We start from the raw sequence: 25,517 nt of genomic DNA on the forward strand, positions 1-25,517 counted from the left end.
AGGAGGGTGGTGAGAGCCTGGCACAGGTTGCCCAGGGAGGTGGTGGAAGCCTCCTGCCTGGAGGTGTTTGCAGCCAGGCTGGAGGTGGCTGTGAGCAACCTGCTGTGGTGTGAGGTGTCCCTGCCCATGGCAGGGGGTTGGAGCTGGCTGAGCCTTGAGCTCCCTTCCCCCTTCTGTGCTCCTCTGCTTTGCCTTTCAGTTCTTTACAGTCTCTGGCCTCACCTACATTGAAGAGGAGGAGCCCCATGAGTGCTCCAGTGCCCCAGTGGCTATCCCCAGGTTGCACCTTCCAGTGCCAAAGTGCTTTTGCCTGCTCTGGATGACATTCCCAGAGCAGAAGAGCGTTGCCCAGCCAGCTGGCACCAGGGGCAAAGCAGCCACTGTGCTCTGACTTCCCACCTGGCTTCTGGAGCAGTTTCCCAAGGAGCCAAACCCATCCCCTAGCTCCCAAAGCTCACTCACCCCCAGGGCACCCCCAGGACTGCCTGAGCTCCTCCTGAGGTTTCTAACCTTGCAGAATGTGGTTGCACTGCCCATGAAAACACCCTGGGGTCACAGAATGCTTTGGGTGGGACTAGACACTAAAGCTCCTCCAGTTCCACCCCCCTGCCATGGACAGAGACCCCTCCCACCAGCCCAGGCTGCTCAAGGCTCCAGAGTGTGGTTGCACTGCCCAAGCACCCAGAGGTCACAGAATGGTTTAGGATGGATTGGACATCAATGATCACCCAGTCCCAACCCCCTGCTGTGGACAGGGACACCACCTACTCGAGCAGGTTGCTCAGGGCCCCATCCAGCCTGGCTTTAAGCCCTTCCAGGCTTGGAGCCTTCACTGGGTAAGTTGTTGCAGTGCCTCAGCAGCCTTGTGCTGAAGAATTCCTTCCCAATCTCCAATCTTCCTTCCCAATCTGTCCCTGTGGCTCCTCACCTGGAATTGCCCTTCCCCCTGGGGCAGTTCCCACTGCTGCTGCTCCACTTTCTCCTTGGCCAGTGGTCAGTGGAGGCTTTCTTCACCGCAGTGTGTCTGCTTTGGGGTCTCTCTGGTGCTGTTTCATGTGAGGCTGTGGCTGAAGCTCTTCCTATTTTGCACTGCCATGGCCACACTGCTGTGGCAGCTGGTGAGTTTCCCAGGCCTTGCACACCCAGCACTGTCCTCAGGAGCCTGTGGGCTGTCACCTTGGCTCCCAGGCTTGCCCAAGCCCCTGCTGCACGTTGTCCCTTGCTAACATCACTGCAGTCTCAGTCTCACAGTCTCACAGTATAACTAAGATTGGAAAGGACCTCGAGGATCATCAAGTCCAACCTATCACCACAGACCTCATGACCAGACCATGGCACCAAGTGCCACATCCAATCCCCTCTTGAACACCTCCAGGGATGGGGACTGCACCACCTCCCTAGGCAGCACATCCCAGTGGTGAACAACTCGCTCAGTGAAGAACTTTCTCCTCACCTCCAGCCTAAACCTCCCCTGGCACAGCTTGAGACTGTGTCCTCTTGTTCTGGTGCTAGGTGCCTGGGAGAAGAGACCAACCCCCACCTGGCTACAACCTCCCTGCAGGGAGTTATAGAGGGCCATGAGGTCACCCCTGAGCCTCCTCTTCTCCAGGCTAAGCAACCCCAGCTCCCTCAGCCTCTCCTCACAGGGCTGTGCTCCAGACCCCTCCCCAGCCTTGTTGCCCTTCTCTGGACACCTTCAAGTCTCTCAATGTCCTTCTTAAACTGAGGAGCCCAGAACTGGACACAGGACTCAAGGTGTGGCCTAAGCAGTGCTGAGCACAGGGCACAAGGACTTCCCTGCTCCTGCTGGCCACACTGCTCCTGATGCAGGCCAGGATGCCCTTGGCCTTCTTGACCACCTGGGCACACTGCTGGCTCATGTTCAGGCAGCTGTCAATCAGCACCCCCAGGTCCCTCTCTGCCTGGCTGCTCTCAGCCACTCTGCCCCCAGCCTGTAGCTCTGCCTGGGGTTGCTGTGGCCAAAGTGCAGCCCCTGGCACTTGGACTTGTTGAATGCCATCCTGTTGGCCTCTGCCCATCTGTGCAGCCTGGCAAGGTCCCTCTGCAGAGCCCTTCTGTCCTCTAACTGACCAACATCTGCTCCCAGCTTGCTGTCATCTGCACATTTGTGATGACTGACTCCATCCCCTCCTCCAGATCATCAGTGAAGATGTCAAAGAGCACAGGGCCCAGCACTGATCCCTGGGGCACACCACTGGTGCCTGGCTGCCAGCTGGCTGTGGCACCATTCACCACCACTCTCTGGGCTCAGCCTCCAGCCAGTTCCTAACCCAGCTCAGAGAGCTGCTGTCCCAGCCAGGGGCTGACAGCTTGGCCAGCAGTTTGCTGTGGGGGATGGTGGCAAAGGCCTTGCTGCAGTCCAGGCAGACCACATCCACAGCCTGCCCCACAGCCACCAGGCAGTCACCTGGGCATGGAAGGAGCTCAGGTTGGTCAGGCAGGACCTGCCCTTCCTAACTCCATGCTGGCTGGGCCTGAGCCCTTGGCCATCCTTCAGGTGCAGTTATTGCCCCCAGGATAATCTGTCTCCTCAGTGCCAAAGAGCTGCTGCTGTTACTGGTGCAGCTGGAGTGTGGGCTCCTGCAGCTCCTCCTGCACCTTGTTTCCTGCACTGCTAAGGCAGAGCCTGTGGGAGCAGTGCCTGCAGCTGGGACATTGTTGTCCATGGGATGTTTGCAGTTTCAGATGTGGTTTGGTTCATTTGCCTGAGCCCAATTGTTTGGAGACAATGCAGGGTGGCAGCAGACTTCTCAGCTCCTGGTTCTGTGTGAGAACACTGTGGAGAGGCTGGGTTGGTGATGTCTGGGGGCTCAGCTGGGGGGGAACTCAGCTGACAGGAGCTGTGTTTCTGGAAGGAACCTACCAGAAACCTTCTTCATCTGCCAAAGAGGTGGAGGACACTAATGTTCTGTTCCCTTTGCAAGAGGGAGGAGGCACAAGCAAAGCAATTGGCACCCTGCAAAGGCAGTGACTGCACTCTCTGCCAGGGGATCACAGAAGGTTAGGGCTTGGAAGGGACCTCCAGAGACCATCCAGTCCAACCCCCTGCCAGAGCAGGGTCACCCAGGGCAGGGCACACAGAACACATCCAGAGGGCTTTGGAAAGGCTCCAGAGCAGGAGGCTCCACAGCCTCTCTGGGCAGCCTGCTCCAGGCCTCCAGCAGCCTCACAGGGACAAAGCTTTGCCTCCTGTTCCCATGGCACCTCCTCTGCTCCAGCTTTCCCCCAGTGCCCCCTGCCCTGTCCTTGGCCATCCCTGAGCAGAGCCTGCCAACACTGGCAGTGCCCCTTCTCAGGCTGCTCCCTAGCAAAGGAGGCTGCAGGCAAAGCCAGGGCAGCTCTCAGGCTCCTGGTGACAGCTGAGGGCTTCCCTGCTAGAGGCTCAGACACCTCTGGGGCCAGAGGAGGACTGAATCCATTTCCTGTCTCCTGTTCCTTCCTGTTAGATTTCTTTCTCCCCTGCAGAAGCCACAGCTCAGGGTCAAGCCTTTGCCAGAGGAGGATCTGTGAGGTCCCCAGGCCAGCAGCTTGCCTGCTGTGCTGTCCCTGCTGCCTTGCCCTGGGGAAGCTGGCAGCTGTGCTTCCTCTGCTGCCCTCCACCCCAGGCTCTGTGTTTAGCTTGGGTGCTGAGCTGCAGTGGAGCAAGTCTTGGCTGGAGACTTCCCCGGAGCAGATCTAGTCCTGACCTCTCTCCATTTGTGCAGGGAAGGCTTCAGCTTCAGCCTTTGCTTTGTCATGCAATGAAGTCAACAGGCAGCCCTCCAGCAGCCTGCCTGAAGCTCCTCAGTGTGCTCATGAGCCTCAGGCCTCTGCTCTGGCTGAAGGAAGGGAGCAGGTCCCTGGCTTGGTGTTTCAGCAGCAGCCTAATCTCCGTGGCTCTGCTGCCTGGATGGCTGCTCCCAGCTCCCTGTGAGCCCAGGCCCCTTCTCCTGAGCAGTGCTTTCAGTTGCTGGAGATCTGGGGTTTGGGTTTTAGTCAGGTGATGCCTCCTCACCTCTAAGATGAGAACAGCACTTCCCCTGCCCTGCTCTGCTCTATGACTTTGTGAACTTCTTCATAGACCTTCTCTGCCCTGCCCTGCTGAGCCCACATCTGGAGTGCTGTGTCCAGCTCTGGGCCCCTCAGTCCAGGAAGGAGCTCAGGGAACTGCTGGAGAGAGTCCAGCACAGAGCCACAGAGATGCTGCAGGCAGTGGAAGATCTTCCTAATGAGGAGAGCCTGAGGGAGCTGAGGGCTCTGTAGCCTGGAGAGGAGCAGCCTGAGGGTGACCTCATTGCTGTTGCTAAAGCTGTGCAGGGTGATGCCCAGAGGCTGGAGCCAGGCTCTGCTGGGGGATGCCCAATGCCAGCACCAGGGGCAGTGGTGGAAGCTGAGGCAGAGGAAGTGCCATGGAAACAGGAGGAGGAATTATTTCCCTGTGAGGTGACAGAGGCCTGGAGCAGGCTGCCCAGGGGGGCTGTGGAGTCTCCCTCTGGAGATATTCACAACCTGCCTGGATGAGTTCCTGTGTGAGCTGCTCTGGGTGCCCTGCTCTGGCAGGGGGGTGGACTGGGTGAGCTTTGGAGCTCCCTTCCAGCCCCTCACACCCTGTGACTCTGTGACCATCATTGGCCAAAATCAGCCTAGTTTTGACTGCAGTGTTGGTGTGTGGCTGTTGTGGCTGGTAAAGCAGGATGCTGGGCAGGGCAGGGATGTGAGGAGCAGCCTGGATGCTGGGCAGGGCAGGGATGTGAGGAGCAGGCTGGATGCTGGGCAGGGATGTGAGGAGCAGCCTGGATCCTGGGCAGGGATGTGAGGAGCAGGCTGGATGCTGGGCAGGGATGTGAGGAGCAGGCTGGATCCTGGGCAGGGATGTGAGGAGCAGGCTGGATGCTGGGCAGGGCAGGGATGTGAGGAGCAGGCTGGATGCTGGGCAGGGATATGAGGAGCAGGCTGGATCCTGGGCAGGGCAGGGATGTGAGGAGCAGGCTGGATGCTGGGCAGGGCAGGGATGTGAGGAGCAGCCTGGATGCTGGGCAGGGATGTGAGGAGCAGCCTGGATGCTGGGCAGGGATGTGAGGAGCAGCTGGCTCCTGGGCAGGGATGTGAGGAGCAGCCTGGATGCTGGGCAGGGATGTGAGGAGCAGCTGGCTCCTGGGCAGGGATGTGAGGAGCAGCCTGGATGCTGGGCAGGGATGTGAGGAGCAGGCTGGATGCTGGGCAGGGCAGGGATGTGAGGAGCAGCCTGGATGCTGGGCAGGGATGTGAGGAGCAGCTGGCTCCTGGGCAGGGCAGGGATGTGAGGAGCAGGCTGGATGCTGGGCAGGGATGTGAGGAGCAGCCTGGATGCTGGGCAGGGATGTGAAGAGCAGGCTGGATCCTGGGCAGGGATGTGAGGAGCAGGCTGGATGCTGGGCAGGGATGTGAGGAGCAGGCTGGATGCTGGGCAGGGATGTGAGGAGCAGGCTGGATGCTGGGCAGGGATGTGAGGAGCAGGCTGGATGCTGGGCAGGGATGTGAGGAGCAGGCTGGATGCTGGGCAGGGATGTGAAGAGCAGGCTGGATCCTGGGCAGGGATGTGAGGAGCAGGCTGGATGCTGGGCAGGGATGTGAGGAGCAGGCTGGATGCTGGGCAGGGCAGGGGTGTGAGGAGCAGGCTGGATGCTGGGCAGGGATGTGAGGAGCAGGCTGGATCCTGGGCAGGGCAGGGATGTGAGGAGCAGGCTGGATGCTGGGCAGGGCAGGGATGTGAGGAGCAGCCTGGCAGGGCCCCAGCTGACAGCCCCCAGACACAAACACTGACTGCTTCAAACATTTTCTGCTTCTAACTGTTGCTGCTGAGAAAATCCCTCTCTCCTCCCTGGAACCATGCTGCTTCAGATGGGGGCTGGATATTCTGACTCCTCTGCTACTCCTTTAATCTCAGCAAAAGGAATGTTCCCAGCCAGGCTGTGTTTATCCTGCTCTGTTCTGCTGTGCTCAGTGGTCACACAGCTGTTTCACCCCAGCCTTGGAGCATCTTGTCTCTGCAGCACTTTCTGTCTTCAGAGAAGCTGAAGATTCACAGAATCCCAGCAGGGTAGGAGCTGGAAGGGAGCTCTGGAGCTCACCCAGCCCAGCCCCTGCTCCAGCAGGGCACCCACAGCACAGTGCCCAGCACCACAGTGCCCAGGGGGGGTTGGAAGCTCTCCACACAAGGACACTCCACAACCTCTCTGGGCAGCCTGCTCCAGGCCTCCAGCACCCTCACACCAAACAACTTTCTCCTCCTCTTCACATCCAACCTCCTGGGCTCCACTCTCTGCCCCTTGCTGCCCCTTGTGCTGTGCCTGGGCACCACTCAGCAGAGCCTGGCCCCAGCCTCTTGCCCCCCACAGCTCCTTGAGCTCTTGCTGAGCATTGCTCAGCTCCCCTCTGGGGCTGCTCTTCTGCAGGCTCTCAGCCCCAGGGCTCTCAGCCTTTGCTGCTCCCAGAGCTGCTCCAGGCCCCTCAGCAGCTCTGCAGCCTCCCCTGGACTCTCTCCAGCAGTTCTCTGTCTCTCCTGAACTGGGGAGCCCAGACCTGGGCCCAGCACTGCAGATGTGGCCTGAGAAGGCCAGAACAGAGGGGGAGGAGAACCTCCCTTGCCCTGCTGGCCACACTCTTGCTCGTGCACCCCAGGACCCCATTGGCCTCACCACAGAGCTCTGTGCTTTTGGTGCCACTGCCTGTCTCAGGCAGCACATCTGCATGGCTCATTCCCTGTGGTGTTTTCTCTGGTGCTGGGTGTTCTCTTCTCGTTGTTGTCATTTAAGCTGAGCACATTGCTGCTCCCAAAGGGATTTTCTGAGCTAGTCTGCAGAATAACAAAGCCAGAGTTCTGCACACCCATCCAGTTTGCTCTTCTCTGCTTTTGAAGCCTCTCTTGCTGCAGGGTCAGGAGGAGAAGCAGGGGCTCTGTCCCCCAGGGGAGTGATGTTTCTCCTCAGTTTCAGAAGTAGCAGCACCACAGGGGAGTCCTCCTCTCTGCCTTTCTTTCTTTCCAGTCAATTGAGTAATACTTCCCAGAGCTTATTCCAGGGCTGTTTGAAGTCACACACAAACTCTTGGGTCATGAATTCCCTCATCCCTCTCCAAGATGTGGGGTCAAGGCTTGGGGAAAGATTCTCTGCCATGCACACAGGGAGTATAAAAGCAGGCTGAGCAGGACCCAGCAGGCTGTTGGTGTGTAAGAGGTGGAGCTGGAGCACAAAGGTGGCTTCTCAGCCCTGGGGGGAGCAGTGTGGGTGGCTGGGTGCTGCTGGCTGGGCACAGGGGAAGGGCCATCTGCTTCCCAGGGGGGTGGTGGAGTCCCCATCCCTGGAGGTGTTCCAGAAAGGGGTGGCCATGGCAGCTGGGGCTGTGGTTTGGTGGCTGTGGTGGGGTTGGGTTGGTGTTGGCCTGGATGGCTTTAGAGGTGGTTTCCAGTCAGATCCATCCTGTGGTCATTCCTGCACTGTGCACAGGGCTCCTCAGGCTGCTAACTGAAGGCCTTGTGCTCTTGTCCAGACCTGCTGAGCAGGCACTCTTCCCCTCTCTGGCAGGGAAGTGCAGTGCTGCTCTGCAGGAGCTCTGAGCTGTCTGCTCATCAGGGCAGGAGCTGCTGGTTGCTCTGGTACAGGCACAGAAACATCTCTGTCTGGGGCCTTTCTTCTTGGGGCTGAGAGCCTGTCAAGCACAGCTCAGTACACTTGGGGTGGGAGGTGTGCAGGGCTCTGCTCTCTGGCCTGGGTGAGTGGTGCAGACCAGACGTGCTCAGAGGTGAGGAGTCCTCCCCCTCCCCTTTGGCAGAGGCAGGAGACACGTACAGTGGCCTCCAGCTCTCCTGCAGCTGCAGGCTTTGTGTGTGCTCCAGTGTCTGCAGGAGCAGGCTGGAGGCTCCTCTGGTTGTGTTCTGCCCTGGGGGACTGCAGGAAACAGCAGAGCACAGGGCTGGCTCACAGTGTGATGGCCTCTGCCTTGCCCTGAGAGCAGACACAATGGCCAAGGTCCTCCCTGCTCCTTGTCCCTGTGCCAGCTGTGGCACTGCTCTGAGAGCAGACACAATGGCCAAGGTCCTCCTTGCTCCTGTGCCAGCTGTGGCACTGCTCTGAGAGCAGACACAATGGCCAAGGTCCTCCTTGTCCCTGTGCCAGCTGTGGCACTGCTCTGAGAGCAGACACAATGGCCAAGGTCCTCCCTGCTCCTTGTCCCTGTGCCAGCTGTGGCACTGCTCTGAGAGCAGACACAATGGCCAAGGTCCTCCCTGCTCCTTGTCCCTGTGCCAGCTGTGGCACTGCTCTGAGAGCAGACACAATGGCCAAGGTCCTCCTTGTCCCTGTGCCAGCTGTGGCACTGCTCTGGGAGCAGACACAATGGCCAAGGTCCTCCCTGCTCCTGTGCCAGCTGTGGCACTGCTCTGAGAGCAGACACAATGGCCAAGGTCCTCCCTGCTCCTGTGCCAGCTGTGGCACTGCCCTGAGAGCAGACACAATGGCCAAGGTCCTCCTTGTCCCTGTGCCAGCTGTGGCACTGCTCTGAGAGCAGACACAATGGCCAAGGTCCTCCTTGTCCCTGTGCCAGCTGTGGCCCTGCTCTGAGAGCAGACACAATGGCCAAGGTCCTCCCTGCTCCTGTGCCAGCTGTGGCACTGCTCTGAGAGCAGACACAATGGCCAAGGTCCTCCCTGCTCCTTGTCCCTGTGCCAGCTGTGGCACTGCTCTGAGAGCAGACACAATGGCCAAGGTCCTCCCTGCTCCTTGTCCCTGTGCCAGCTGTGGCACTGCTCTGAGAGCAGACACAATGGCCAAGGTCCTCCTTGTCCCTGTGCCAGCTGTGGCACTGCTCTGGGAGCAGACACAATGGCCAAGGTCCTCCCTGCTCCTGTGCCAGCTGTGGCACTGCTCTGAGAGCAGACACAATGGCCAAGGTCCTCCCTGCTCCTGTGCCAGCTGTGGCACTGCCCTGAGAGCAGACACAATGGCCAAGGTCCTCCCTGCTCCTGTGCCAGCTGTGGCACTGCCCTGAGAGCAGACACAATGGCCAAGGTCCTCCCTGCTCCTGTGCCAGCTGTGGCCCTGCTCTGAGAGCAGACACAATGGCCAAGGTCCTCCCTGCTCCTTGTCCCTGTGCCAGCTGTGGCACTGCTCTGAGGGCAGACACAATGGCCAAGGTCCTCCCTGTCCCTGTGCCAGCTGTGGCACTGCTCTGAGAGCAGACACAATGGCCAAGGTCCTCCTTGCTCCTGTGCCAGCTGTGGCCCTGCTCTGAGGGCAGACACAATGGCCAAGGTCCTCCCTGCTCCTGTGCCAGCTGTGGCACTGCTCTGAGAGCAGACACAATGGCCAAGGTCCTCCCTGCTCCTTGTCCCTGTGCCAGCTGTGGCCCTGCTCTGAGGGCAGACACAATGGCCAAGGTCCTCCCTGCTCCTGTGCCAGCTGTGGCCCTGCTCTGAGGGCAGACACAATGGCCAAGGTCCTCCCTGCTCCTTGCCCCTGTGCCAGCTGTGGCCCTGCTCTGAGAGCAGACACAATAGCCAAGCTCCTCCCTGCTCCTGTGCCAGCTGTGGCACTGCTCTGAGAGCAGACACAATGGCCAAGGTCCTCCCTGCTCCTTGTCCCTGTGCCAGCTGTGGCACTGCTCTGAGGGCAGACACAATGGCCAAGGTCCTCCTTGTCCCTGTGCCAGCTGTGGCACTGCTCTGGGAGCAGACACAATGGCCAAGGTCCTCCCTGCTCCTGTGCCAGCTGTGGCCCTGCTCTGAGAGCAGACACAATGGCCAAGGTCCTCCCTGCTCCTGTGCCAGCTGTGGCACTGCTCTGAGAGCAGACACAATGGCCAAGGTCCTCCCTGCTCCTTGTCCCTGTGCCAGCTGTGGCACTGCTCTGAGGGGATGCTCTCTGCTCTGTGTGCCCAGAGGAGCTGCCTGGTGTGATTGGTGCCTGGTAGGCTTTGAGTTACGGTTCACAGAGTCACAGAATGGTTTGGGTTGGAAGGGATCTTAAAGATCTTCCAGTTCCAGCCCCCTGCCATGGGCAGGGACACCCCCAGGCAGGAGGCAGCCACAGCCTCCCTGGGCAGCCTGTGCCAGAGCCTCCCCAGCGTCACCCTCAACAATTTCTTCCTCATCTCCAGTCTCAACCTGTCTCCTCGAGCTTCAATCCATCACCCCTCATCCTGTCACTCCCAGCTGTTGGCCAGCTCTCCTTCCCAGCTCTCCTGGAGCCCTTCAGGTACTGGGAGGCTGCTGTAAGGTCTCCCTGGAGCCTTCTCTTCTCCAGGCTGAACAGCTGCAGCTCTCCCAGGCTGTCCCCTCAGGGGAAGTTTTCCAGCCCTGTGATTAACTTCACAGCACCCTCTGGACCCACTCCAGCAGGTCCGTGTCCCTCTTACAGTGGTTTCATGCTGCTCTGTCTGGACTGGCCATAGTGATGGTGGGAACCAAGTGTGCTCTTGAGAGCTTCTCTGAGAAGCAGACTCTCTGGGTCTTCTTGCTTTGCCAATACCTGCCCAGCCCTTTCCCACCTCCCTTCTTCCCAGGGCAGCCAAGGTCAGGTTACTTCAGCTGGTGGATCTGAAGCCTGGTTTCCCAAGAGCCTTCTTTGCTGTGGGGATTGTAGATTTTTGCACATCTGTGAATCAGTGCAAGGAAGGCATTGAGGTGCTGAGTTGGCACAGAGAAGGGCAATGAAGCTGGGGAGGGCCTTGGAGAGCAGGCCTGGTGAGGAGAGGCTAAGGGACCTGGGATTGTTTAGCCTGAAGAAGAGGAAGCTGAGGGCAGACCTTTGTTTACAGCTACCTGAATGGAAGGTGGGGGAAGGCTGGTGTAGGCAGCAGCAGGACAGGAGCTGATGGCATCAAGCTGTGCCAGGGCAGGATTAGCTTGGAGATCAGGAGAAATGCCTCTGCTGCAGGAGTGGTCAGGGACTGGCAGAGGCTGCACAGGGAGGCTGTGGCTGCCTCCTCCCTGGGGGTGTCCCTGCCCATGGCAGGGGGCTGGAACTGGATGATCTTTAAGATCCCCATGCCTGGAGGTGACCAAACCCAGAGCAGCTGTGGCACCCTGGGACATGGTGTGGTGATCATGGAGGTGCTGGGTGTAAGATGACAGGGTGTGGTTTTGCTCTGAGCAGGGTGGATACGGCATCATAGAACCAATAAGGTTGGAAGAGACCTCAAAGATCATCAAGTCCAAGCTGTCACCCAACACCTCATGGCTACTAAACCATGGCACCAAGCACCCCATCCAGTCTCCCCTAAACACCTCCAGGGATGGTGACTCCACCACCTCCCTGGGCAGCACATTCCCATGGCTAACAACTCTCTCAGTGAAGAACTTTCTCCTCACCTCCAGACTAAACTTCCCCTGGTGCAGAGGACTGTGCCCTCTTGTTCTGGTGCTGGTTGCTTGAGAGAAGAGACCAGCCCCCTCCTGGCTCCAACCTCCCTTCAGGGACTTGTAGAGAGCAATAAGGTCTCCCCTGAGCCTCCTCCTCTCCAGGCTAAGCAACCCCAGCTCCCTCAGCCTCTCCTCACAGGGCTGTGCTCAAAGCCTCTCCCCAGCCTTGTTGCCCTTCTCTGGACACCTTCAAGTGTCTCAATGTCCTTCCTAAACTGAGGGGCCCAGAACTGGACACAGGACTCAAGGTATGACCTAACCAGTGCTGAGTGCAGGGGCAAAGATCTCTAAGATCAAGTCCAACCATCAACCCAACACCACCATGAGCAGTAACTTAGGTCCCCAAGTGCCACACCTATGCATTTTCTGAACATCTCCAGGGATGGAACATCTCCATCACCTCCCTGAGCAGCCTGTTCCAATGCCTCTTCAGTAAAGAAATGTTTCCTCATATCCAATTTAGATTGTAAGGTTGGGCTTAATACCTCAGAGAGCTTTGCCTGCCTCAGGGACTGCAGGACTCTGTGGGTTCCAGAGGAGCTACCACGAGCTTTGCTCTGGGCTTCTCATGCAGGGGTGGCATTTGTTCTGGTGAGGAGAGGCTGTCCCTCTTTGAAAGGAGGTTGTAGCCAGGTGGGGGTTGGCCTCTTTCCCAAGCAACCAGTGGCAGAACAAGAGGACACAGTCTCAAGCTGTGCCAGGGGAGGTTTAGGCTGGAGGGGAGGAGAAAGTTCTTCCCAGAGAGAGTCATTAGCCATTGGGATGTGCTGCCCAGGGAGGTGGTGGAGTCACTTCCAGGCTTGGCTGTGGCCCCTGGAGCCATGGTTTAGCTGTCAGGAGGTGTTGGGTGGCAGGTTGGACTTGATGCTCTCTCAGGCCTTTTCCAGCCTTACTGATTCTATGAACAGGCCTAGGGGCTGGAGCTGGGGCTGCACTGCCAGCAGGGCAGTAACAGAAAGCCTTCACTCCTTGGTACCTGGATTCTTTGCCAGTGAAGAAGGCAGGTTCAGTCCTCTTGTCATCCTGAAACCCACCTGTGAGGGATGCTGAGCGTTTCCAGGCTGGGGCTGGAGCTAGCTGGAGAGAGGCAGCTGCAGGTTGAGGTCTCCTGGGAGGGCAGCTGCAGGTTGAGGTCTCCTGGGAGGGCAGCTGCCATGAGCACCTCTCAGCAGCAGCCCAGCTCTGGGGCTGTGCAATGTCTCACACCTCCCCTCTCCCCTGGGCATGCTCTTGGTTTGGCAGTGCCAAAGGGCAGGGGAAATCCAGAGAGGGGAAGGCCCTTCCTGTGTGTGCCAGGCTGTGCTGCATGGCCCCTGCCAGGGCTCACCACTCTGGCCTGCTGCTGAGCCAGGAACGTGGCACCGTGCCCTGCTTGTGCCCCCCTGGCTCTTGTGCTCAGTGACACTTCCTGGAGAGCTAGGGGAGCACATAGTACCATAGAATCAGTCAGGGTTGGAAGGGACCACAAGGCTCAGCCAGTTCCAACCCCCCTGCCATGGGCAGGGACACCCCACACTAGATCAGCCTGGCCACAGCCTCAGCCAGCCTGGCCTTAAACACCTCCAGGGCTGGGGCCTCAACCACCTCCCTGCACAACCCATTCCAGGGCTTCACCACTCTCATGGGGAAGAACTTCCTCCTCACTTCCAGCCTGAATCTCCCCACCTCCAGCTTCATTCCATTCCCCCTAGTCCTATCACCGCCTGAGATCCTGAGCAGTCCCTCCCCAGCCTTCCTGTAGCCCCCTTCAGATCCTGGAAGGCCACAATGAGGTCACCTCAGAGCCTTCTCTTCTCCAGACTGAACAGCCCCAACTCCTTCAGTCTGTCCTCACAGCAGAGCAGCTCCAGCCCTCTGGTCATCCTCCTGGCCCTTCTCTGGACACCTTCCAGCACCTCCAGATCCCTCTTGCAATAGGGGCTCCAGAGCTGGAGGCAGTACTCCAGGTGGGGTCTCCCCAGAGCTGAGCAGAGGGGGAGAATCACCTCCCTTGCCCTGCTGGCCACACTTCTCCTGCTGCAGCCCAGGATCTGGTTGGCTTTGTGGGCTGCAAGTGCACACTGAGAGCTCCTGCTGAGCTTCTCCTTCATGAGGCTGCTTGGCTGCCATCCCTTAGCGTGTCCTGACTTCCGCAGCTGTGGAGCTCCATCCCCCTCCCCAGCTGAGCACTCCTTGGGGGCTCCCTCCTCAGATTCCCCCTCCTGAGCTCTCACTTGCAGGGACAGGAGCAGGGGATGCTGTTTCCCGGCAGCTGGTGTGTGCTGGTGAACTCCTGGAGCCTCTCTCCTACCAAGCAGGCAGGCTCTGAGTGTTTGATCTGGTCCAGGAGGAGCAGTGGCCTCGAGCTGTGTTAATACTAATACTACTACTAATAATAATAATAAACAAAGCAGGTTGGAAGAGACCTTCAAGATCATGGTGTCCAACCTATCATCCAACACCACCTAAACAACTAACCCATGGCACCAAGCACCCTGTCAAATCTCCTCCTGAACACCTCCAGGGATGGTGACTCCACCACCTCCCCAGGCAGCCCATTCCAATGGGCAATCACTCTCTCTGTATAGAATTTCTTCCTCACCTCCAGCCTAAACCTCCCCTGGCACAGCTTGAGACTGTGTCCTCTTGTTCTGGGGCTGGGTGCCTGGGAGAAGAGACCAACCCCCACCTGGCTACAACCTCCCTTCAGGGAGTTGGAGAGAGCAATGAGGTCTCCCCTGAGCCTCCTCTTCTCCAGGCTAAGCAACCCCAGCTCCCTCAGCCTCTCCTCACAGGGCTGTGCTCCAGACCCCTCCCCAGCTTTGTTGCCCTTCTCTGGACACCTTCCAGCAGCTCAACCTCTTTCCTAACCTGAGGAGCCCAGAACTGGACACAGGACTCAAGGTGTGGCCTAAGCAGTGCTGAGCACAGGGCACAATGACCTCCCTGCTCCTGCTGGCCACACTCTTCCTGATGCAGGCCAGGATGCCCTTGGTTGTACCAAAACAGTTCTTCTTCCCTTCTTGCTGCTTCACTCTGGAGGGAGGCTGACCTGCTTCTGCTTGACCTTGGCTGCATTGCTGTGGTTAAGCCTAACAACTTTCTCTGCTCCTTTCTTCCTTCTTTTGTGCAGGGGGTCAGGGGGAGGCAGGGAGGGAGAAGCTGGTAGCTTCCCCTGCTCTTGGAGCAGCAGGGCTCTTGTGCTGGTTGTTCATTGTAGATCCCTGCAGCTATTGTAGCTCCTGGGGGTTTTGTACACATTCATTGCAGCCCACTGCAGACTGGAGCTTGCCTGTCAGTACAGCTTCCATTTGCTGCCAGCTGGGCTGGGCTGGCAAAGGTGATGGTGGGGGGAGATTTCAAGCCACCACAGGCAGGCAGGGCTGCAGGCAGGGCTGCAGGCAGGGCTGCAGGCAGGAAGGCCACACAGGCTGGGGGCTGGGCTGGCTCCAGCAGGACAGAGGCTGTACAATGCCATTGCCAAGGGCTCTTGGCTTTCCTGGGGAAACTGAGGCATGGCAAATTTCTGGTTGCAAGGGGAAGCAGGCTTGGCTCCAGCTCCTAAGCCTGTGGCTTCTCTGGCTTGCGGTGTGCAGGCTCCTGGCTTTATCCCAGGCTCTGGACCGGGCACTTGAGGCAACTTCAAGCCAGGTTCAGGCAAGGCAAGGTGATGAGAGATCAGCCTGCAAAGATATCCTGCCTGAGATCCAACTGGGCCAGCAGGGCAGCTGAAGCCAGCACAGAGTTACCCAAGGGAAGCGACTCTGGCAGGCTGTGGGCACAGAAGGCATAAGCCTAGGCCTGGCCTGGGAGCAGTGGCCAGCAGAGGTGCTCTGGGCTTCTTCACCAGGGGTGTTGGGGCCTCTCCTCTGTCCCTCTTCCCAGGTTACCCCAGCTCCTGCAGGAGGGAGAGGGAGAGAGGGGCACCATGTCTGGACACATCAGGGTTTGGCTGGGTTTGGGCTGGGGCTCCTTTGGCCCTGCCATGACAGGACCTTGCTGAGAGCCTTGTCTGACACGTTGGGAAATCACAGAATCATTGAACTGAGCTGAGCTTGGAAGAGACCTTTGAGCTCACCAAGCCCAGCTCCTCACCCAGAGCTCACACTGCTGCTGAGCCACTGCCACCAAACCACAGCCCTCAGCACCACATCCATGCAGCTCTTAAACACCTCCTAGGATGAGGACTCCACCACTTGCCTGGGCAGCCTGCACCAGGGTCTGAGAGCCCTTGCTGGGGAGAAATACTTCCTCCTACCCAACCTGAACCTGCCCTGCCATAATTTGAGGTGGTTTTCTCTTGTCTTACCACTTGCTGCATGTGAGAAGAGACCAACCCCTCCCTGGCTCCAAGCTCCTTTGAGGCAGCCCTTGAGGGCATTTTGGTCTCCTCTCAGCCTCCTCTTCTGCTGAGTAAATCCCCTGGTTCCCTCAGCCCTTCCTCACAGGTCACCATCTCCTGAGTAGAGTGGCAGCTCCTGATGTTTTGCTTCTCTGTGCTGAGAGGCCTCTGCATGCTGAGCAGATCCTGTGGCTGCCTGGGAAGCTGAGGTGCAGGCTGAGGTGCAGGCTGTGGCTCATCCTAACCTCTTCCCTGTGGTTTTGCAGATCTCTCTGCCAGTGATTGTGGCTTGGGTGGCATCCAAGGGAAAGCTTCCCCATCCTGCTGCTAATCCTTTCTTCCTGCCTGTTGTGTTTTCCACACATCTTCATTCTCAGGCTTCTGATGTTTAAGAGGTTTCTTCTTTTCCTCTCCTTTGTCCATGGCTTTTTCCCTCTTTTGATTGCAACCCTTCAGGTGTCAGATGCTGGTGATGCTTTGCTAAGGAGTTTGCTTTGCTGCCCTCCTGGAGCAGCACTCAGCAAGCTGCAGGATGTGATAAGGTATCCCAGAATGCATCAGGCTGGAAGGGACCCCCAAAGGTCATCTTGTCCAACCCCCCTGCAATCAGCAGGGACACCTCCAGCTAGAGCAGGTTGCTCAGAGTCACATCAAGTTTGGCCTTGAATGTCCCCAGAGATGGGGCCTCCACCATCTCTCTGGGCAGCCTATTCCAAGGTCTCACCATCCTCACTGTGCAGAACCTCCTCATGTCCAACCTAAATCTCCCCTGCTCCAGTTTCAAACCATTGCTCCTCATCCTATCACTACAGGCCCTTGGGAACAGTCCCTCCACAGCCTTCCTGTAGGTCCCCTTCAGATACTGAAATGCAGCTCCAAGGTCTCCCTAGAGTCTTCTCTTCTCCAGGATTAAACCCCCCCAGCTATCTCAGCCTGAAGTTCTGCAGCCATCTTTGTGGCCTCCTCTGGACCCAAAGTTAGGGGCAGATGTTAGTCAGTTAGAGGGTAGAAGGGCTCTGCAGAGGGACCTCGACCGACTGGACAGATGGGCAGAGGCCAACAGGATGGCATTCAACAAGTCCAAGTGCTGAGTGCTGCACTTTGGCTACGGCAACCCAGGCAGAGCTACAGGCTGGGGTTGGAGTGGCTGAGAGCTGCCAAACAGAGAGGGACCTGGGGGGTGCTGATCGACAGCCACCTGAACATGAGCCAGCAGTGTGCCCAGGTGGCCAGGAGGGCCAATAGCATCCTGGCCTGCATTAGGAAGAGTGTGGCCAGCAGGAGCAGGGAGGTCATTGTGCCCCTGTACTCTGCTTTGGTTAGGCCACACCTTGAGTCCTGTGTCCAGTTCTGGGCCCCTCAGTTTAAGAAGGACATTGAGAGACTTGAAGGTGTCCAGAGAAGGGCAACAAGGCTGGGGAGAGGCCTTGAACACAGCCCTGTGAGGAGAGGCTGAGGGAGCTGGGGTTGTTTAGCCTGGAGAAGAGGAGGCTCAGGGGTGACCTCATTACCCTCTAGAACTACCTGAAGGGTGGTTGTAGCCAGGTGGGGGTTGGTCTCTTCTCCCAGGCAACCAGCACCAGAACAAGAGGACACAGTCTCAAGCTGCGCCAGGGGAGGTTCAGACTCGAGGTGAGGAGGAAGTTCTTCACTGAGTCATTTGGCATTGGAACAGGTTGCCCAGGGAGGTGGTTGAGTCATCGACCCTGGAGGCGTGCAAGAGGAGATTGGATGTGGCACTTGGTGCCATGGTCTAGTCATGGGGTCTGTGTTGATATGTTGGACTCGATGATCCCCGAGGTCCTTTCCAACCTAAGTGATACTGTGATACTGTGATACTGTGACACTCCAGCAGCTCTATGTCCTTTCTGTGTTGAGGACTCCAGAGCTGGCCCCAGCCCTGCAGGTGAGGTCTCCCCAGAGCAGAGCAGAGGGGCAGGATCCTCTCTCCAGCTCTGGCCAAGCTGCTTTGGATGCAGCCCAGGCTGCCCTTGGCCCTCTGTGCTGCCAGTGCCCATTGCTGGCTCCTGCCCAGCTTCTCCCCCACCAGCACCCCCAAGTCCTCTTCTCTAACCACAGTGCCCTGTCAGACAGTTGAGGGAAAGTGATGCTGTGAGCAGCTTTAGAGCAAGTTCAGAGGAAATGGGAGCAGGCAGGCTGGGGCCACTGCAGCTGCCTGACTGCAGGATGCTGAGCAGAGCTGCAAACATCAGGACTCTTCCAGGAAATTCAGGGTGGGTGGTAGGCTGTGACAGCTGAGCCCCATGTTTGCCATGCCCTGAGAGGTCCTCTCTCGTTGGAGGATTAAGCTCTAGCTGCTTCCCCGGCACAGAGCTGCTGCCAAGATTCCAGTCTGGCTCAAGCCACTCTCCACACTTCATAATGAAGTTAGAGAGAGCTTTAACATCTTGGTGTTGGCAGAAACATGGGTTTGGAATCACAGAGTGGCTGGAGGCTCCCTGGCTCTGGCCACTGCTGAGAAGGCTGCAGGCTTTCATCTGGAGGTCAGCTCCAGCTGTGGTGCCAGTGACAAAGCTGTGAAGCTCTGGCTGAGGGCTGGGGGCCTCCGTGTGGACAGATGCCTGGAGTCCAGCGCCAGGACTGGGAGGCTGGAGGCTTGCCTTCCGGTCCTGGTCTTTGCCAGAGCTGTTCTGAGAGACCCTCAGCAGGACATTGAAGTCTTTGTGCCTTGGGTGTCTCTGAGCAGAAGCACTGAAGCTCTGCCCTCATCACCGTGGGGCCAAGTGCTCAAGCTTGCTCCTGACTGCAGCCTCCTGAATCCCACTGCAGGCAGAAGGACGAAGGGCAGGAGGGACGAGCTGGCTGTGCCCAGCCTGTGTGAGACAAGTGCCTGGAGGAGAGCTGCCAGGATCAGCAGGGCCTGGAGTGCTTTTTGCAGCTCATAGCAAGCATGGGGCTGTGATGTCCTCAGGAGAGAGAGTTGCCCTCCCAGCGCTGCCTGATGCCTTCCCAAGAGCAGGCAGCTGGGGAGGAAGGTTGGTGGCAAGGGGAGAGGCTGGGTCCTGTGTTTGGCAGCTGGAATGAAGAATCAGCTAGGGTCTACTTCAGTACCTGAAGGGCCTAGAGGAGAGCTGGGGAGGGACTTTGGACAAGGGCTTGGAGTGACAGGATGAGGGACAATGGATTGAAGCATGAGGAGGGCAGGTTTAGAGTGGAGAGGAGGAAGAAATTCTTCCCACTGAGGGTGGGGAGACTCTGGCACAGGCTGCCCAGGGAGGCTGTGGCTGCCTCCTCCCTGGAGGTGTGCAAGGTCAGGCTGGATGAAGCCCTGAGCAACCTGGGCTGGTGGCAGGGGCTTGGAACTGGATGAGCTTTCAGGTCCCTTCCAACCCATTCTGTGATCCTATGAAATGAGTTTCCCAAGGACAGCTTAACCCTGGCCTCCCCTCCAGGGCATGTGTGCAGCCTCTCAGCCAAACCTTTGGGGCTGCTCCTCGGGGTACTGCCATCACCACAGGGCTGTCCTGCTGTACACCTGTGCCTTGGAGGGGCTTGGGATGAAACTCTGCAGTTTCTGGCCCTGTTTTGGCTTCGCTCCCAGCCCAGGGCAGCCTGCAGGAGGGGCAGGCTGTGCGCTCCCCCCCGGCGGCTCTGGGCACCGTGGGATCAGGCTCAGCCCTGAGGACACTCAAGTGCTTGGGGCTGCTGTCTGCCTGGCCTGGGGAGGGAAGGAGGACACTCAAGTGCTTGGGGCTGCTGTCTGCCTGGCCTGGGGAGGCAAGGAGGACACTCAAGTGCTTGGGGCTGCTGTCTGCCTGGCCTGGGGAGGGAAGGAGGACACTCAAGTGCTTGGGGCTGCTCTCTGCCTGGCCTGGGGAGGCAAGGAGGACACTCAAGTGCTTGGGGCTGCTCTCTGCCTGGCCTGGGGAGGCAAGGAGGACACTCAAGTGCTTGGGGCTGCTGTCTGCCTGGCCTGGGGAGGGAAGCATAAAGCAGCAGCCTGCAAGGCTGTAGTCCCGAAGCTTCAGGCTCTCTCTGTGCCTGCCAAATTCCTCTGGCTGTTAAATCAGGGCAGAAGCTCGAGGGGAGCTTGTGGAGAGCAACTTCTGTGCTTGCTCTGAGCGTGGGGAGCAGCAGTGAGCTGCCTGGCTGTGTGCTGGGGAAGCTCTGCTGGGCCAGCTCTGAAGGGCTGCTGGCTTCAAAGCAAAGCTGGCACTGTGCAGCTGTCCACTTGGTGCTGACTTCAGAGTCACTGGTGCCTTGCAGAGGTCATAGGATCATGAAGGCTGGGGAAGAACTCTAAGATCAAGTCCAACCTGCTACCCAGTGCCCCCCTGACCTGCAGTGTAACCCCTCAGTCTCCACTGGGGCATGGCACTGCTGGTGCTTTGCTTGGGACCTGGGGGTGCTGTGTGGGGCACACAGAGCTGCCAAATGTGAGAGCCTTGGCTTTGGTGGGGGAGAGTGCAGCCCTAGTTCAGAGGGGAGAAACTGAGGCATGGGTCAGCAAGCTGCAAGAAAGGCTCCTCGGAGATCACTGGTGTGGTGTTGAGTCAGGAGAGCTGGAGAGGGCGTTTGTACAGAGGCATGGAGGGGCAGGACAAGGGGTGATGGCTTCAAGCTGGAAGAAGCTGGATTTAGATGAGACATTAGGAGGAAATTCTTCCCTATGAGGGTGGAACAGGTTGCCCAGAGAAGCTGTGAAGGCTCCAAGCCTGGAGGTGTTCACAGCCAGGTTGTCTGGGGCCTTGAGCAACCTGGGCCAGTGGAAGGTGTCCCTGTCCATGGCAGGGGGTTGGAATTAGATAACCTTTCAGGTCTCTTCCAACTCAAACTATTCTCTGGTTCTATCCTTGGCATGCAATTGCGGCAGTACACCCCAGATCTAGGGGGGTGGTGAAGAGAAGAGACCCAGGAGGCTTCTGTGAGAGTGATGTTTTGGAACCCCTCTTAGCACTGAGTTAGGAAAGGCTAATGCCAGGCAGTGATCACCAGCAGAGGAATCCACATCAGGGCTGGTGAGGGAAAGAAGTCAACATCTCTGCTTCTTGCAGTGCCTTGCTAGGATGAGAGCTCCGCAAGGCACAGTGCTGGTGGTGCCCACTCACCAGTGGTGTGCCCCAGGGATCAGTGCTGGGCCCCAGCCTGGTCAATATCTTCATTGATGATCTGGATGAGAGCATTGAGTCCATCAGCAAGTAAATGAGCAGATGACAGCAAGCTGGGGGCAGGAGTTGATCTGCTGGAGGGTAGAGAGGCTCTGCAGAGGGACCTGGACAGGCTGGACAGATGGGCAGAGGCCAAGGGCAGGAGATTGAACACATCCAAGTGCCAGGTGCTGCACATTGGCCACAGCAACCCCAGGCAGAGCTACAGGCTGGGGTCAGAGTGGCTGAGAGCAGCCAGGCAGAGAGGGACCTGGGGGTAGTGGGTGACAGCAGCTGAACATGAGCCAGCAGTGTGCCCAGGGGGCCAAGAAGGCCAAGGGCATCCTGGCCTGCATCAGGAAGAGTGTGGCCAGCAGGAGCAGGGAAGTCCTTGTGCCCTGTGCTCAGCACTGCTTAGGCCACACCTGGAGTCCTGTGTCCAGTTCTGGGCTCCTCAGGTTAGGAAAGAGGTTGAGCTGCTGGAAGGTGTCCAGATAAGAGCAACAAAGCTGGGGAGGGGTCTGGAGCACAGCCCTGTGAGGAGAGGCTGAGGGAGCTGGGGTCGCTTAGCCTGGAGAAGAGGAGGCTCAGGGGAGACCTCATTGCTCTCTGCAACTGCCTGAAGGGAGGTTGTAGCCAGGTGGGGGTTGGTCTCTTTTGCCAGGCAGCCAGCACCAGAACAAGAGGACACAGTGCCAGGGGGGTTTAGGCTGGAGGTGAGAAAGAAGTTCTTCACAGATAGAGATTGCCTATTGGAATGTGCTGCCTGGGGAGGTGGTGGAGTCCCCATCACTGGAAGTGTTTAAATGGAGGCTGGCTGAGGCCCTTGGTGCCATGGTTCAGTTGGTTGGGTGGTGCTGGGTGGGAGGTTTGTGTGGCAGTTTTAGGCTGTGCCTAGAAAATTTTCCACAGTTCTTGAGCAAAACCTGGCAGAGTGTAAACAGGTTACCATTGGATGCAAAAGGGAAAACAGTGCTCAGGTCTAAATCATCCTAGTGGTAACCAACCCAAGGTCAGCTGTGGGAACTCTCTCTCTCCTCTCTCTTTGGTTTTCCTTTGCTCTGGCAGCCACCACCTGCAGCTCCTGCTGGCTTCCTGACCTTGGCTGTGTTCCTTTGTGGTGCCTAAGTACTAACAGCTACTCTTTGCTCTTCCTTCTCTTGTCCCATGTACAAGGGGGGGCAGTTGGGAGCTCCCTGGTTTTGCCCAGGGGGTTCTTGTTTGTAGCTTGTGCACGTTGTGTCTCTTGGGCACCTTCCAGAGCTGCAGCCTTGAGCCTGCTTGGAAACACAGCTTCACTGGCTTGCAGCTGAGCTGCTCTGGCCATTTTATCTTGGGGGTAATTTCAGCCCACCACAGCTGGGCTTGATGGTCTTGAAGGCCTTTTCCAACCTGGCTAGTTCTGTGGTTCTGTGTTGCTGGAGGCAGAGGTGTGGGGAAGAGCCTGCCGAGCAGAGGGCTTCGGGAGAGCAGTAGGGGTTGTGGGATCTATGCTGTGGGGCAGCCTTGCTCTGCTATTCTGTGTCTCCTTCCTCTGGAGCTGGGTGCTCTGGGCCTGTCTGCAGGCAGGAGGCTGTGCTGTGAGTGGGCAGGTGGCAGGGTGCCTGCTGCTGACTTATGGCTTGTGTTAGTTACAGGACTCTCATCAGGCCCACCTACAAAATGTCCTACCGCACGGTGACGGCGCTGGAGTGGAGATGCTGTCCTGGCTTCACAGGGAGCAACTGCGAGGAGGGTAAGTCAGCTGCCATGCACTGCCCCTCCAGGGCAGCACAGGCTCTGTGCTTGGCTTGAGCTGGGCTTTGTTCCTTCACCTGCCTTGCACCTCTCAAGCAGAGGAGCATCCCTCTGCTCTGCGCTGCCCGTCGCTGCCTGAGTGTTCACACAGGCTCGGAGGGTGGGCTTGGAAAACACCACACTGAGTGCTGCACAGCAGCCTGCAGAGGCAGGGGGAAGAAATGAAGGCATGGGTACACAGTGCTGACCTGTCTGTGCTCCTGACTGCTGTCCCCACGGCACAGGCCCTCAGGAAATGTGCTCTGTCCTCTTCTGCTTCTCTGCAGCCTTCTGCCATCGCTGTCCATTGCTGTGGCTAATGAAAGCTGGGCCCTGGGTGGCTGCTGGTGAAAGGTTTCTGCCTGTGATGTTGGGCACAGTGATGTCTGTGCTCCCAGAGAGTGCTGAGTTGAGTTGGGCACCAGTGCCCCTTCCTGCCCTCCCCTGGCTGGTGCACCACTGGGGTTGCACAGTGCTGAAACCCCAGCTGTGGGCTTGGGGATTGGCCTTTCACAGGGAGGAAGACTGAGGGCTCCTCCAGAGCTGGAAGAAGGGAAAGCCTTTTCCCTTTATCATCCTGATGGACAAAAAGGAGAGGGTTAGCATTTCCTGATGTTTTCTGCTTTAACTGTTGCTCCTGGGGCTCTGGCACAAGTCCTGCTTCTCCATGGAGGTCAGCAGGCACTAAGACCTCTGCTCAGTCTGTGCCCTGAGTGTCCATGGCTTAGGAGCAGGAGAGAAACAGAGCCTTGGGTTTTCTGTTTGTTTACTTCAGGTCAGCAGCCTGTGGCTTGGCTGCTGAAGGCTCACTGGGGGTGTCCACCATCTCTAAGATATCCCTAGCTGTTTGTGAGTGCATCTCATTTCCTCAGTACTGTGATATCTTGGTGCTAATCACACAGTTCAGGCAAATTCCTGGCTAGGAAGTTGTCTGCTTACACCCACAAAGAAGGCTGGTTGCAGGGATCAGTGGCTTTGGGCTGCTGAAGGAACAACAGCTTCCCAGAAGCTTAAGGAAAGGCTTAACGTAGCAAAGCTCCCTGAAATTGCAGCCTGCAGGAGGGAGCTTTGCATTTTAACATCCTGCTCTGAGAAGCAAGCCTGGGAAAGAGGAGCTGCTGTGTGCAGCTTGGCATTTCCCTGTCACTGCAGGGGAGAGGGATGCTGCTTCCAAAGGAGCTGCAGCTCAACCTGGCTGAGAACCTGACTGGGGAGTGGAGGAGCCTGCATGTGCAGCACCTCTATGTGTGTGTGCAGCACCTCTCTGTGTGTGCAGCACCTCTCTGTGTGTGCAGCACCTCTATGTGTGTGTGCAGCACTTCTGTGTATGTGCAGCACCTCTGTGTGTGTGCAGCACCTCTGCATGTGTGTGCAGTGCCTGTGTGTGTGCAGCACCTCTGTGTGTGTGCAGCACCTCTGTGTGTGTGTGCAGCACCTCTGTGTGTGTGCAGCACCTCTGTGTGTGTGTGCAGCACCTCTGTGTGTGTGCAGCACCTCTGCATGTGTGTGCAGCACCTCTGTGTGTGTGCAGCACCTCTGCATGTGTGTGCAGCACCTCTGTGTGTGTGCAGCACCTCTGCGTGTGCAGCACCTCTGCATGTGTGTGCAGCATCTCTGTGTGTGTGCAGCACCTCTGCGTGTGTGTGCAGCACCTCTGCATGTGCAGCACCTCTGCGTGTGTGTGCAGCACTTCTGTGTATGTGCAGCACCTCTGCATGTGTGTGCAGCACCTCTGCATGTGCAGCACCTCTGTGTGTGTGCAGCACCTCTGCGTGTGTGTGCAGCACCTCTGTGTATGTGCAGCACCTCTGTGTGTGTGTGCAGCACCTCTGCGTGTGTGCAGCACCTCTGTGTGTGTGTGCAGCATCTCTGTGTGTGTGCAGCACCTCTGTGTATGTGCAGCACCTCTGCGTGTGTGTGCAGCACCTCTGCGTGTGTGCAGCACCTCTGCATGTGTGTGCAGCATCTCTGTGTGTGTGCAGCACCTCTGTGTGTGTGTGCAGCACCTCTGTGTGTGTGCAGCACCTCTGTGTATGTGCAGCATCTCTGTGTGTGTGCAGCACCTCTGCATGTGTGCAGCACCTCTGTGTGTGTGTGCAGCACCTCTGTGTGTGTGCAGCACCTCTGTGCGTGTGCAGCACCTCTGCATGTGTGCAGCACCTCTGTGTGTGTGTGCAGCACCTCTATGTGTGTGTGCAGCATCTGTGTGTGTGTGTGCAGCACCTCTGCATGTGCAGCATCTGCGTGTGTGTGCAGCACCTCTGTGTGTGTGCAGCACCTCTGTGTGTGTGTGCAGCACCTCTATGTGTGTGTGCAGCATCTGCGTGTGTGTGCAGCACCTCTGTGTATGTGCAGCACCTCTGTGCGTGTGCAGCACCTCTGCATGTGCAGCACCTCTGTGTGTGTGTGCAGCATCTGCGTGTGTGTGCAGCACCTCTGCGTGTGTGCAGCACCTCTGTGCGTGTGCAGCACCTCTGCATGTGCAGCACCTCTGCATGTGCAGCACCTCTGTGTGTGTGCAGCACCTCTGCGTGTGTATGCAGCACCTCTGTGTGTGTGCAGCACCTCTGTGTGTGTGCAGCACCTCTGCGTGTGTGTGCAGCACTTCTGTGTATGTGCAGCACCTCTGCGTGTGTGTGCAGCACCTCTGCATGTGTGTGCAGCACCTCTGCATGTGCAGCACCTCTGTGTGTGTGCAGCACCTCTGCATGTGCAGCACTTCTGTGTGTGTGTGCAGCACCTCTGCGTGTGTGCAGCACCTCTGTGTGTGCAGCACCTCTGTGTGTGTGTGCAGCACCTCTGTGTGTGTGCAGCACTTCTGTGTGTGTGTGCAGCACCTCTGTGTGTGTGCAGCACCTGAGTGTGTGCAGCACCTCTGTGTGTGTGCAGCACCTCTCTGTGTGTGTGCAGCACCTCT

At 58.0% G+C, this 25,517-nt stretch overlaps 1 protein-coding gene across 6 annotated transcripts in view; it reads left to right on the forward strand.

Moving 5' to 3' along the window:
• COL26A1 (collagen type XXVI alpha 1 chain) overlaps positions 1 to 25,517 on the forward strand; it is a 247,439-nt gene that overhangs the window by 35,802 nt on the left and 186,120 nt on the right. For 4 of the 6 annotated variants that reach the window (XM_068165435.1, XM_068165438.1, XM_068165440.1 and 1 more), the window contains exon 3: positions 22,456 to 22,559. In XM_068165435.1, the coding sequence (XP_068021536.1) occupies positions 22,456 to 22,559 (104 nt within the window). The remainder of the gene's footprint in view (positions 1 to 22,455; positions 22,560 to 25,517) is intronic. The other 2 variants (XM_068165441.1, XM_068165436.1) reach the window with 1 other exon arrangement.

Source organism: Melanerpes formicivorus, unplaced genomic scaffold, assembly GCF_026170545.1.
Source record: "Melanerpes formicivorus ecotype bairdi unplaced genomic scaffold, bMelFor1.0.p_v2 SCAF_88, whole genome shotgun sequence".
Classification (NCBI taxonomy): domain Eukaryota; kingdom Metazoa; phylum Chordata; class Aves; order Piciformes; family Picidae; genus Melanerpes; species Melanerpes formicivorus.